At 44.4% G+C, this 14,206-nt stretch overlaps 1 protein-coding gene across 1 annotated transcript; it reads right to left on the bottom strand.

Moving 5' to 3' along the window:
- Positions 1 to 2,088: 2,088 nt before the first annotated feature.
- LOC130033485 (sodium-dependent glucose transporter 1-like) lies at positions 2,089 to 11,184 on the bottom strand. The gene is given in 5 exon segments (XM_056125229.1): positions 2,089 to 3,397; positions 3,400 to 4,500; positions 6,536 to 6,652; positions 7,717 to 7,885; positions 11,014 to 11,184. Coding segments are annotated over 4 exon segments (1,488 nt in total). The 5' UTR covers positions 7,883 to 7,885; positions 11,014 to 11,184; the 3' UTR covers positions 2,089 to 3,293.
- Between the last annotated feature and the right edge of the window lie 3,022 nt (positions 11,185 to 14,206).

The following is a 14,206-nucleotide window of genomic DNA, read 5'->3' as shown; positions in this document are numbered from 1 at the left end:
GCAGGTAAAACACTTGCCTTACACATGTGTAACCCAGGTTCGATCCCCGAACCTCATATGATCTTCCCAGCCCCACCATCCTGAGCACAGAGGCAGAAGTAAACCCTGAGCATTGTTGAATGTGGTCCCCAAACAACAAAAATAAATAAAAAGTGACGTTTTGGTTTTTTTCTTTAAAATATAAGTGACTGGGGCAGGAGTGATAGTACAATAGGTAAGATGCTTCCCTTGCATGCAGCTGACCCAGGTTTGGTTCCAGGCAACAAATATGCTCCCCTGAGCCCCTCCAGGAGTGATCCCTGAGCAGAGTTAGGAATAAACCCTGAGCACTGCTGGGTGTGGTCACAAAAAAAAAATTAGTAACAGTAGTGATTACAAAATGGCCTCAAAATATTCTTGAATGTTTGTCAGGGCACAGGCCCAGACATGCCCTGGTGAGCCACCCAGTCATATGCCTGGTTCCTCTCCCCATAACTTTCAGCAGGTCTGTGACCTGCCTTAAGCCAACACTCCTTTGATGGCCCCCTTTATCTCAAACCCCCTTGAAGTCACAGGTGTCTCCTGTAGCTCTCAAGAGGCTGCCCTGTGGTGAGAGGGAACCATGGGGCTAAGGGATAGACACCGAGCCCCCAACACAGCCAGACACTGCAACCTCTGAGCCAGCAGCCCAAATGGAGCTCCGAGCTCCAGACAGGACTTCAGCCCACACACCTGGGACAGTGGCCCTGTGGCACCAAACAGGCCCAGGGACACTGAGCCCAAGTCCCCACACTTAAAAATGGAAAAAAAGTATCACATTAATAATTACATTTAGGGTCACCTGTTACTCGGCAGTAGAACACTTCAGCATCAGCAGACACTGATTGCTTGGACTGATGCTAAGTCTTAGAATTCTACTGTCTCATACCTCCAATATAGAAATACGTCATCAAACTTCAACAGTCCTCACCTCACTGCAGCCATTCACATTTCAGTGGCATTCGGGAGAAGGAGGGGTTATTTTTCAATGTTCTGCCCTCGCCTTGAAACTCCCTGAAACTACCTGAGCTGCAGTTCCTACCCCTTAAATGTAAATCCCGCAGGCAGAACCCCAATAGAGAGGTAGCTGCTATTTCTGTATGCCAACAGTGGGAGAAAAAAAGCTGTAAAGGGTGCAGAGACTACCTCTAATTTCCAGCTAGAGCGAAGTTCATTACAAAATGGATATGAACAGGCTCTTTGTTTTCCTTTATTTTCACTGTTTGAAGGTGGGGGGAGGGCACATACTCAGCTGTGCTCAGGGGCTACTACTGGCTCTGTGCTCAAGAGTCACTCCTGTTAGTACCTTGGTTCAGCCCACGGAGTGTCTCTCTGGCCCAGAATATAGTTTTCTCTTAGTTTCTCTACCAGTCTTCCCCAAACTCATAGAGCAGTAGTAATACGAGCAATACTGTGGCAGGTGGATAAGGTGAAACGCCAGTGCTCTATTTCACTTGGGGAAAAGGGAAGCATACGTATACACATTTCATCAATGAAAGCAATGTGCATGAGGTAGACATCGGTGATAAGCAGGAAACCTGGTACAGAGGAAACAATGGGCCTGTCACCAACAGGTCAGTATCAGTGGTGACCACCCAGCTTTACCAGATTCACCCAAGATGTCCTTCCTGACCCCTGATCCTCGCCCAAGTACTTTCTGCTCATTTCTTTGCTTTCCTGTGAATGTCAAACCCAGGAAGGAGTAGGCGACCTGGTGGGTAGACGCTTCTCTGGACTGAGAAGTGCTGGCTTCACTGTGGTCAAAGCAGCAGTCTGGCCCAGTGAGTGCAGAGTGGGCTCACTAAGGAAAAAGTGCAGAACCAGATGTTTTCTGAGGCTCAGCCCCAGACCCTGTGACCAGGGAGGGCACAGGCCCTTGATGACCCCCCCCCCCATCAGAAGTGAACTTCTCCACAAACTGCAGAACACAACTAAAAAAAAATCAGTATATAAAAACAGCAAAGTGTCAATAAGAGCAGAAATTTTTCATAAATACTGCACATTTCACAAGTTGACCCCAAAAAATACCATATGTGGGAAAAGGTCAATTGAATTTTGTCACAATGATAAAATATCTTTAATTCTTAAACATATTCTGACCTCAGAAATTTTGAAAACATCAAAAAGGTACATACCAAGATCAATTAAAGCAGTAATAAAATGTTCTTCAGATAATTGTTCAAACAAAGTATTAACATAAGTCTCTGAAAATGCTACCATGATTGTAATACATTCTTCAAGTCATCAATTTTCTTTCACATTCCATTTGAATATAGCACCTAGAGTGATTTCTAATAGACAACTTGTTTTCTCTTGCTTTTGTTTTTAGGCTATATCTGGCAGTGCTCAGGGATCACTCTTGACAGGGCTTAGGAGACTGTGTGTGGTGCTGAAAATCGAAACCAGGTCAGTCGTGCATGAGGCAAAAGCCCTACTTGCTATACTCTCTCTCCAGTCCCTAAGCCTTTTTGAATATCTTCCTGCTTTCATTGGTAAACTCACATATATCAGGAAAATGAATTTTTTTTAAAGAAACCCCCAATAGTTTAGGGGCCTGAGTGCAGAGTCAGAAGGCTAGAGACTAATTATCGTGGCTTGAAAACACACCTTTAGGGAGGGCCTTATTCTATATACTCCTCATAGAATCAAAAGAAAATCTTTAGCATTCTTTGTTCAATGCTACTGCTACTGATTTGATAATTTAAAAAAAAAACTCTTCCTGAAAGGTGTCTTTCAGGAAGTGAATTCTTGATGACTTCCCATAATACTGATGATGAAAACTTTATGGCTTGATTCAAATACTAAATGACATCATCCAATCATACCTAACCTCAAATATAAATGCCTTCTTAAATGTCCTGAGAGTCATGAATCTAAAATATTTCCTACTCAGACACCATAGTAGGAGAACCTTAGGTACTTGGTGGACATCTTTAAATACACGGAGTATCCTAAAACTTTTTACTCTTGCTATATTCTGACCTAGAAATTTAGATCACAGTACCGTGCTGAAATTAAGCACTCTGTTTTGGCTTCTTTGGAACTGCTGATTTCCAAGAAGTCAGTAAATGGGCTGCAGAGATGGCTCAACAGGCTTAAGACCATGGCTTACAGCAGAGACCATGGGTATCAAGCCACGACATATGGTCCTCTGAGCCTGAGCCGAGCCAGGTGTAGGCCCTGGGCTCCCTGAGCACTTTTTAGAAGGCCCCCCAAAACTCAAAGAAGATTAAATAATTCATCTTCTCTAAGTAGAAGTCCCTTCTGTCCTGGTTTCAAGTGGTGCTGCCCGCATTAACTAGAGGGGCAGACCACAACACCACAGCATCTAAGTGGTGTTGCTTGAACGTGTCAGCTGCCAGTGCCATCAGGATCTCCTAGATGTGTCTATGACAGAACTCATCATTGCATCGCTCATTTCAACCACTTCAAAATCCATTTCGTTCCACTTCTCTGCATCATCTTCTTCATTCGCATCCTCATAGTCATTCAGCCCAGAGCTAGACAACAAAGCTTTCTGGTCCTCACTCTTCCTGCGTTCTTTTCGCTCACGATCAAGAGGTGAGGTGGCTAATTTGTACATCACTGGGAATAAAACTGCAGTGGCTACTGCTGCCCCCAGAGAGGTATATAAGACCACAGGTAAGTCTGGGTATTCTCCTTGAAGGATTCCAATGACTGCAGGAATAGCCATTTCGCCCAGGGCAGCACCAACTACAAAAAATGCTGCAGATTTCCCATGGATCGTTGTGTACTGCTCTATCCAAGAAACGCCGCTGGGAAATGTGGTTGCCATCGAGGCCCCATACACTGACGTGGCTACCCAGAGACAAGTCCGGTTCTTGTTGAATAGCACCAACAATATAGAGGAAATCAGATTGCCAATATTGCTCAACACAATCATGGTTCCAGGCTGCAAACAAGTAGAGAAAAAGATGGCCAGACCTCTGAAGGCTGCAAAGGTGCCCCAGAAGATGGAGTTCAGCCCAGCAGCTTCGCTTTCTGTCATGCCAGCATGGGTGGTGGCAAAGGAGAAAACATAAGAACCATATGTGACCTCGGCTCCAACATAAAAAAAGAAAAAAATGAACAGGAGACAAAGAAGAGCCACGTGATACTTAGCTCTTCGAGATTTCTGGGCAGACACTTTAGCTTTTTCCTGCTTTGAGCTTTTCTTAAAAAACAAGGCAAAAAAAAAGAGAGAAGTTACAAAAATGTAAGTACCAATAATAGCGTAGGTCCACAATAAATTCAGATCATCAGGCACTCCCAGCAGAGCGCCTGAATCAGCTCCAGAGGACTGGATGAGGACAGAATGGTTCAAGTCGGCTTCCGTGTGGTTTTCGGCAGACACCGTTGCGCCGACTGCCAACTTGGCCAGCAATGGAGCCACAAAGGCGCCAAAGGCAAAACTGAAGTGTAAGGCCTGCATGTGTGGGGCTCCTTTATCCCCCCACAGAGCCAGGATCAGGACGTTCCCACCTGCCAATGAAAGAGGGCAAAGAACCTTTTAATTATAGTGATGTGATTAAGAGACTATGTCATAGAGAACATAAGTTCATTTCTATTCGTTTCTATCACTAAGAAGAATCCACAGAAGACTGTAATATACTCAGCTAACAAACATTGGTAAGAAATGCAGTGAATTCTAGAACTGGTGATGACAAAGTATTGACTTACTTAACATTAAAAAATATACAACTATATCAGAAAGACATAATCTGTCATTACAGAGTGTTAAAACAACCAATGATTTCTTAACTTGCAATGGGTAACCCTTTGGGAAAAATACCCAAGGATAGGGGTGGAGAGCAGTACAGCAGGTAGGTATGCAGCCAACCAGGGTTTGAACCTCAGCACTCCCTATGGTCCCCTGAGTCATGCCAGGAGGATCCCTGAGTGCAGAGCCAGGAGTAAGCCCTGAGCACCATTGGGTGTGGCCCCAAATACAAAATAAGAAAAAATAGTAATCAAGCATATAACAGAAACAAAACAACTTTTCAGGAATTTGAAAACTAGGATTCTGCTGTGCCCTATAGAAACAAGGACATCTTCTAACATCTGTACTTATACTATCTATAAACCTACAAGAGGTGGAGTAACTATGTGTATCCAAATTTAAAACTTTAATAAATTGTATCTCTATTAACTAAATTTTAATTTAAAAAAAAACCTATATACAAAAGGAATGATGAAACCATCATTTCTTTTTCTTTATAAACATATCTGTAAATAAACATGCAATTCTAGTACCAGGAAGTCTGCTCCATGGCTTGGAAGCCAGCAGCACATGCTTGGGGAAAAGGCAGCTCAGATAGAGAGGGGAACACTAAGTAAAGGATGTTTGGAGGATTCACTCGGGATATGAGATACGTGCTGAAAGTAGACTATAGACTGAACACAATGGTCACTCAATACCTCTATTGCAAAACACAACACCCTAAAGAAGAGAGAGCAAAAGGGAATGCCCTGCCATAGAGGCGGGGCGGGGGGGGGGGGGGGGAGGGATGGGGGAGGCATGGGAGGGCTACAGGAATCATTGGTTGTGGAGAATGGGAACTGGTGGAGGGATGGGTACTCTATCATTGTAAAACTGAAACCCAAGCACAAAAGTTTGTAAGTCTACAACTTACAAACTTACAAAGTACCTCACGGTGTTTCACTAATTTAAAAAAAAAAACATGCAATTCTATTTGTAATTTCATAACCAAAAATGTATGGCAAAGGAAAAGTACTTTCTGACTTAGAAATAATAGTACATCAGGAAGGAAGGGGAGAAGGCAGTTAAGAAGTGAATAAATATCTATATGAGAGGGTAGGTTTAAAATTAAGGGCTGGAATGCCAGGTACAGCAGGTCGCAGTTCGGACATTTACTATAAATGCAGCTGACCTGGGTTCGAGTTCTGGCATCCCATATGGTCCCCTGAGTCCCTCCAGGGGTAATTCCTGAGTGCAGAGCCAGGAGTAACTCCTGGGCACTGATGAGTGTGGTCTCCAAACCAAAATAAATCGATTGATCAACCCAGACACAAAGAGGGTATGTCCTAGACAGATACAAGGAAGGCAGTAACTTTTCAAATACGCAGCACAGGTTTCTCTTAGTTCAAAATCCAGGGTACATCTGGGAATTTTAATTGGATGCCTCCTTCTATGCTTCTCAGCTGACAGGGTTCCTAACATGGCTCACCTCTTTATCACATCAGTTCTCCCAAGCACAGTGATTCTAGTTTTCTCCCCAAATAAAAGGCCGTTCAGCTACATGTAAATTCCCAAAGAGGGCCCAGCCTTGTTTGGACTCTATAAATCAACTATCTCCACATAACAAACACTTTTAAATTCACCCCATGTTTGGTTGCATAAAAACTGGCACTCTACTTGTTGCAAATAATAGTGGCAGAAGGTGACCTCATCAACCCCGCAGGTCAGTGTCATTTTAGAGGACACGGAAGGGGACAGTTTATCACCTGGCCTTGTCATCCAGCAGAAAGTCCCTGCTCATGCTGAGGGCTCACTAACCTGTATCCAGAATACCAGTTGAAAAACCAAATACGGACATCATAATGATCAGCAAGACTGCAGTCTTACAAAATGGGACAAGAAAAAGACCAGCGGTGGTAGCCAACATTGAGACCCCTGAGAAGAAAGAAAATGGTTAGCTGTACAGAATAATATCCATGCAGAGAGCCATGGATCAAGTCAACAACATAAAATCTCCCCAAATGCAAGAGATCAAAATAAAATTGAATAACATGGAATACACAAGCTTGTTTATTAGGCATTTCTGTGAAAAACTTTTAAAAACTGTATGAACTATAAAATACAAATTATTTTAATAGGAATACAATTCTATCACTGCTAATCAAAATGCAATCCTATAAGCAAAGGCTTATAGCCAAATAGCACAAAATTATTTATTTTGAATGTCTCATATTTAAGAAGCTAAAAAGGCATTTTAGAAACAAAAACAAAAAGAAAAAACACAAAAATAAAATGTAACAATGGTGTAATTTTTAATTGAAATCTACTGCAAAAACTGGTTTGGGATAAGGAGGAAAATGTAGGAAATGTATTATCTCATCTACTTTGGGAGAGGAAGTAGTTTTTAAAATTTCTTTATTAATACTGTTATTCTTGTTTCCAAAGCAATTTTATCACAGTCATCCATATTTTCTCTAAATATGTCAACTTTTTCAAAATGTCTTAAGAGAATTCTTCGCTGTGAATTTGAAGGAATGAGCAGAGAGTACGAGTCATCACCAGGATAGCAGGGAGAAAACTCTCTCACCTACACCATCACTTCAACCACCATCCCTCCCTGCTTCATTCTCAGCCAGCGCCTAACCTAGACAAGTGGAAGGCATCCATGCGGGTCCATTGTGGCCCCTGGAAATCAGCCCTAAGTCCTGACAAGCCGAGCATCTCAGCAACAGAACATGATCCAGCATACAGCGATAGTCAGAAAGACTAAGCATCTCTAACCCACTGTGGGGTCAATCAAAATGCCCAAGGTGTCCAGGTCCAGAGTCCCTGTTCCCTGCCAAGCTGAGGCAGGTATTAGGGCAGCCTGACTTCCAACGAGGACACCTAAACCAGGCTGGAACACTTCCTCTACAGGGACACACGGACAATAAACCAGCAAGCTGGCATGCTTCCTCCATAGAACAGGAATAAAGCAGCTCAAGTTGGTGTTTACTCACCCAAAAGCAGAAAGTGATTCATAGTGTCAAAAAGAACTCCTCCGACCACAGAGCCACTCAAATATCCAGAGGCCCGGCCCACAAAAATCAGAGAAAGACTGCTGATGTTGCGGTTCACGTTTTTTGCCAGATCTTGAAACGTGGGCCCCAGTATAGCGACACTCATTCCCTAAAAAGCAAAACAATAATTGTTATACAATAGAAACATATTTATATCCATGGTTTAGTTTATTTTTTATTATAAAGTGTGGGGCTGAGGACGTGGCTCATCAATAAAGTGGTTGAGGCTCACATAGGAGCACTATGTCTCATCCCCAACAGGACAGCTGCCCCCCAAAAAAAAGTGGAGAGAGAATTTCAATTGATTGTAGAAACTTGGAGTACCCCTGCAGTATTTGTTTATGGTAACAGCAGCACTATTGCAGTGATGTACACCTATTTTTGCCTATTTTTTTCTTTTATTCTTCTTTGTGGTCCCCACCTGGCAGTACTCAAGCCTTACTCCTGACAGTGCTCAGAGGAACCATATGGGATGCTGGGGACTGAAACTAGCTCTGCCATGTACAAGGCAAACACCCTACTGCTGTACTATCACTCCAGCCCTAATGCTCATCTTTTTTTTTTAAAATAGGGGTTTCAAGGGAGGGTGGGTAGGCTGGCACCACTCAGGCCATACCTCTTAATGCTCTAGCCAACAGTGCCCTGGGATGCCAGGGACACTTACCAGGACATGGGAAGCCCCAGGACTACACAGGGCAGTGCTGTGGTGGGGAGGTGTTCATGTGGTACTATAAATGAATAACAGGCTTGAGATGTGCTGCAAAGATAGTACAGTGGATGTGCTTGCCCTACACACTGGCTGACCTGGGTTCAATACCTAGAACCCCAGATGGTCCCCCCCAAGCACCACCAATAGTGAGTCCCTGAGCACAGAGTTGGTAGTAAACCCTAAACACAGTCCGGTGTGGCCACTGAAAACTTCCTCTCCCGCCCCAAAAAAAATCAGGGCATTGCTTCACACCTTTGTGCCCTCCTGCCCAGGCACTAGACTTCTGCTTAGTATGTCAAATCTCACTGCTCCCTTTTTTTTTTTTTTTTTCACAACCCTCAAATTAAAATATTCCAGGCAAGAGAGAAAACTCATTCACCTTCAGGAAACCCGAGTTAGCCCCTGAGTACTAAGGATGTGGCAAAAAAAAAAAAAAGAAGCTAAATATTCATTAGGTAAAGGTAAAGGCCCTCCCGTTGATCATCGATTTGCTCGAGCGGGCCCAGTAACGTCTCCATTGGAGACTTTGTTGTTACTGTGTTTGGCATATCGAATACTCTCGGTAGCTTGCCGGGCTCTCCGAGAGGGGCGGAGGAATCGAACTCGGGTCGGCCATGTTGGCCGCTTGTAAGGCGAACGCCCTAGCACAGCGGGTAGGGCGTTCGCCTTACAAGCGGCCAACATGGCCGACCCGAGTTCGATTCCTCCGCCCCTCTCGGAGAGCCCCGCAAGCTACCGAGAGTATCTCGCCCGCAGGGCAGAGCCTGGCAAGCTCCCTGTGACGTATTCGATATGCCAGACACAGTAACAACAAAGTCTCTAATGGAGACGTTACTGGGCCCGCTCGAGCAAATATTCATTTTTCACTTTTTCTGCAATTCTATTCTCTTCTGAGCAATCCTATAAAACTGTTAATAGTAAGGTGTATCATTATAAGAACGCTCAGCTGTTATAAGAATGCTCAGCTGTTACAAATTTTAATTATGAAATCATCAAAGTATTCCCCCTTTTTGACACTATTGAAACAGCAGTATTTCTCAAGGCATATGTGTTCTTCCTTTGAATTACACACATATATACACATGAAAGTAAAATTTGTAAGGTTTCTAAATCTACTTATGTCTTTAACTAAAATCCCAACTATCAGGAATATGCTGTAAGGCTTTCGCAGAAAATAAAACACACACACATATACATATATGTATATACGCACACACATATACAATGACTTAATAAAATTTTACTCAAAGACAATCTAGTGTAAGTTGGAATTAAGGACAATAGACAGCTTACAGAAGATTTCTGATACACTGAAAAATGTGCATCTAATCTATCTACTTTCAAGAACACATTGCCATCACGCTCAGCTCTGAACGCTGGAGTGTGCCAGCTCCCAAGTCTTAATGGTGTAGGACTAAGGTGGTGGGGCAGAGGGGGAAGGCTGAACCCCAGCCTCTGACCAAACTAGTTCTAGGAAGAACTTAGAACTGGATCTGTCACAAGTGAGAGTTCACCAAGCTCCCGCAATAATTTTTTTTGCTCTTTATCTGCCCCCACCCACACCAGGGGGGCACATTTCCGGTTGTACTAAGCAGGGCTGATGGTGATTCAGAGAAATACGCTAAGTAACAAGAGTTAAAAGATGCTAAGTAAGACTTTCCTGCTGGGATTCAAAACACCCACCCACACATGTGCAGACCTGACAAGCCAGGAGGGAAGAGGATTCCAAAGAAAGGCGAAGGGTAGGCCAGCCAAAAGGTTGGGCACAATGCATCTGTAGCCTTGTGGAGGGCTCAAAGAGCTACACTTAATGATCTGAAGCGGACACTGGGGTCTGGGCAGAGTAAGACGCATTACTTCTGTCTCTATCACTCTGCCCAACGGGATCCAGAAAAGACACTTTCCATCGCTAGGTATATTTCCCTATCAGAAAAAAAATAACGGGTTGGCTAAATTTGCGGAGCAAGGGGGAAGCCTCGAAAAGCTGTTTTGTATAAAGTTACCCACATACTCACATGTCGATCAACAACTGCATTTGAGTTGTTGATCCCTATAACGTAGCTCAACGCACACTCCAAATTATTGTAAATCCACGCCAGGATATTCGATATTCGCACAGGACGGGAATGACATTTCTTAGCGCCATCCCCGTCCTCAAGTGACTCCCTCAAATGTTTGTAAACCAGGGGAGGCGCTGTGGGAGAAGGAGAGCAATTGCCGCTCTGAAGCTGGGCAACCCTCCTGCATCTGCACCTGCACCTGCATCTGCATCTCCATCTCCCCGCGCTCCCACCCACCCACCCACCCAACACACACCCCCCTACGGAAAACGGCAAGTTTGCTGGAGTTAGGAAACATATTTGTTAAACTTGCTCTTCAGGATCAGATTCGTGCCCACTTGCTGGCGGGGGACACCTTAGGAATTGCGAGCAAGATGACGACACGCTTGCAAACGGTGGCGGCGAGATTCGATCTGCAAAGCGTCCTCGGGCTCGGGAAGCGAGAGAGGTTCAGCCCTCGGCTCTCACCAGCCCCAGGAAGGCGGCGCACAGGACCACCGTGACGAACCAGCGCAGCCAGCCCCCGCTCGGCTCGCTGCGCCGGGAAGCCTCCACCACCGCCGGCTCCAGCTCCAGCTCCGCGGGGCCCGGGCCGTGCAGGAGCCGCTGCTCGGCAGCCGGGGCCTCGCCCCCACTGGCTTCCAGTTCCATCTCCAGCTTGGCGGCTTGGGAGACGCGTGAGCAGCGGCCGCCGCTTCTCTCCGCGGAGTTTTGAGCGCCCGGGCATCCAGACCCGGCCCCGCCCCTCCGGGTCCGGCTGTCCCCACCCCCCTGTCCCGGGTCCCGACCGCCGAGCAGAGGCACTTCGGGGCTGCCACGCCGGGGCGCGACAGACTGGGCGCTCGCCCTCGCGGCACGCACTGCGCCTGCGCAAGCGGGGAGCGGAAGTGTGGCCTCCAGCCACCCACGGCCCAGCTTCACACCGGAAGTGGATGGCGAGGCCTTGACTAGAGGACACCCGCTTTCGCGCGACGGCACCTTTCGCAGAAGATACCGGCGGGCTCGGTGCCCCATGGCGGAGCAGACTGAAGCTGCAGCCTGGGCTACGAGGATCTGGAAGGAAGGGCAGGGCAATTTGCTCAGTGCGCACCCATTTTCCTTGTAAGGAGGCCCAGGTTTGGCACCCAGCACCCCAGTGAGCTAGCATCCCGGCATCACGATGGGAGTAGCCCCTGAGCATAGGAAGGGTGTGGGCTACCAAGCAACAACAGTCACAACGAATCAAACGATAGATCACTACCAAACTATTAGGAAAAGTACAGGTCTAAGTACTACTCGGTTTGGGCGCCAAAGAGAGATGACAGTGGGTAATCCGCTTGCCTTGCATCGAGGCTGACCAATCCCTGGCAGCACATCCAATCCCTGGCAGTTCCTAACATCCCTAACCCCGCCAGGGATGAGGCAGAGCCATGAGTAAGCCCCAAGCACCGCCTTGCGTGGCCCAAAAGAATAAAAGAGAAAATGTCTCTGGGTATTCCCTTTGCTATCTTGAGCTAAGTTCCTTTCGCTTCTATTTATGTTGTTTTTTTAAAATCATGAATGGGTGACGAATCTCTCAAAAAGCTTTCTTTACAACATATAATTTTTAATCTTTCCTTTAATTGATTCATTGATATAGTGAACCAACCTGGAGTTCTTGGAATGAATCCCACATGATTATGGTATATGATCCTTTTCTTTAGGATCCTTTTGATGTATTTTTGTTGTCTTGTGTTTCCGAGTGGGGTTCAGCCACATCCAGCAGTGCTCAGGCTTACTCTTGGTTCTATGCTGAGGGATTACTTATGGCAGCATTCAGGGGACCACACACAGTATTTGGGGATTAAGCTTCGGGCCAGCTATTTGCAACGCAAGTGCTCTAATCCCTGTACTCTGCAACATCCCCCTTTTGATGTATTTTGAATTTGTTTTGCTAAGGTTTTTGTTGAGGATCTTTGTGTCTATGTTCATCAGAAATACTGGTCTTTAATTTTCATTTTTGTAACATCTTTGTCTTCTATTAGGATAATATTGGTTTCCTAGAAACTGTTCTGAGGATTTCTGTTTTTTCATTTTTCTGGAACAGCTTGAGGAGTAGTATGGCTGCCTAGTTTTCTTTGAGGGTTTGGTAAGTGAAACCATCTGGGCCTGGGGTTTTCTTTTCATAGAGATTTTTATTTACTGCCTCGACTTACTCATGATTGGCCTCCAGGTTTTACTCTTCCTTCTAATTCAAGGCTTAGCCCATTGTATAATTCTAAAAATTCATCTATTTCTTTTAGGTTCTCTACCTGATCTGCTCTACTATCTCTCTGACCCAAAAATCCAGGTTTAACCCTTAGCACCACATGGTAAAGAGCTCTGGTAGCCAGGAGTAACCCTTGAATATCATGGGTGTGACCTAATAACTATAAATTAATTAATATTGAAGATCTTGAAATTGTTGAACATCAGAAATCCATCTCTCCTACATCAAATATGGACTTAGGGGTTGAAGAGATAGTACAACTGGTAAGGTGCCTGCTTGCATGTGGCCCGTCCAGGTTTGATCCCTGGTACCACATATTGCCCCCTAAGTGCCATCAGGAGTGATCAACTCCTGAACTCTGCCATCGGTGCCTCCCCCTGCCCCTCAAAAAAAAATGGATATAAATGCAAGTACAAAACTTGACATAGTAATTAAAAGTCTCTCAAGATCAAAAGCTTTAGTAGATGGCTTCAACAATGAATTCTACTAAACTTTCAAGGGAGAACTTTAATCTTCACTCTCTCCAAACTCTTCCCATAATTCAAAAGGGAGGAAATGCTCCCAAACATATTCTACAAAACCAGTGTCACTCTTAATCCCCAATCCAGAAATCTTTGAACACAGCACCCAGAAAGGAAAAACTAGAAACTGATATTTCCAGTGAAGTCAGGATAAAAACTCCTCAACAGAGTCTTGGCAGACTGCATTCAGCACCATACTGTTAGGGAGGTAGCTGGTTAATGTTAGGGATGAGGACCTAAGAGTGTGAGATGATACCGTGAAAAGCAAAGCAGGGCAACAGATGTCTCAAGTGTTTAAAACAAATGTTAGGCAAAGCAACACCAAGGCCAGATTTCCAAGAGAACAGAATCCCACACTGTTTCATGTTCCTCTGCAAGAATTTGCCCTTTATTACAACACAGAGAAGCAAAGGCAAGACAGCTGTGAGTGACAGCCGAGCAAACTCTAGCTTATTACACAAGCATTATGGTACCATAATATACCAGAAACTGCACACAGATCAAAATCAGGCCTCCTGATGCCATAACAGTTTTATAGTTACTCCACCAAAAATTGTTAAAACTAATAAATTCTAATAATTCTGTAAAATCACAGGATTTAGAAACAATTTTGTTTTGTATACTAATGGCAAAGTATCAGAAGGAGAAATTAAGAAACAATTTATTTACAGTTATATAAAAAATAATGAAATTAATACACAAAATGAGAATTTGATCAAAGAAATTTGAAAAGTCACTAGTGGAAACATATTGCATACTTTAGTAGTGATTAGAAGAACAAAATATCCATATACCTCAAAGCATTCTAAAGATTTATCACGATCTCTATAAAAATTTCTGTGGCATTTTTTTACAGAAATAACAAGCAATTCTATAATTTGTATGGAACTTCAAAAGATCCTAAATGGAGGAG

The sequence above is a fragment of the Sorex fumeus genome, unplaced genomic scaffold, assembly GCF_029834395.1.
Source record: "Sorex fumeus unplaced genomic scaffold, SorFum_2.1 ptg000054l, whole genome shotgun sequence".
Lineage (NCBI taxonomy): Eukaryota > Metazoa > Chordata > Mammalia > Eulipotyphla > Soricidae > Sorex > Sorex fumeus.
The sequence above is the reverse complement of the archived record's forward strand: the minus strand, read 5'-3'. Positions and strand labels throughout refer to the sequence as shown.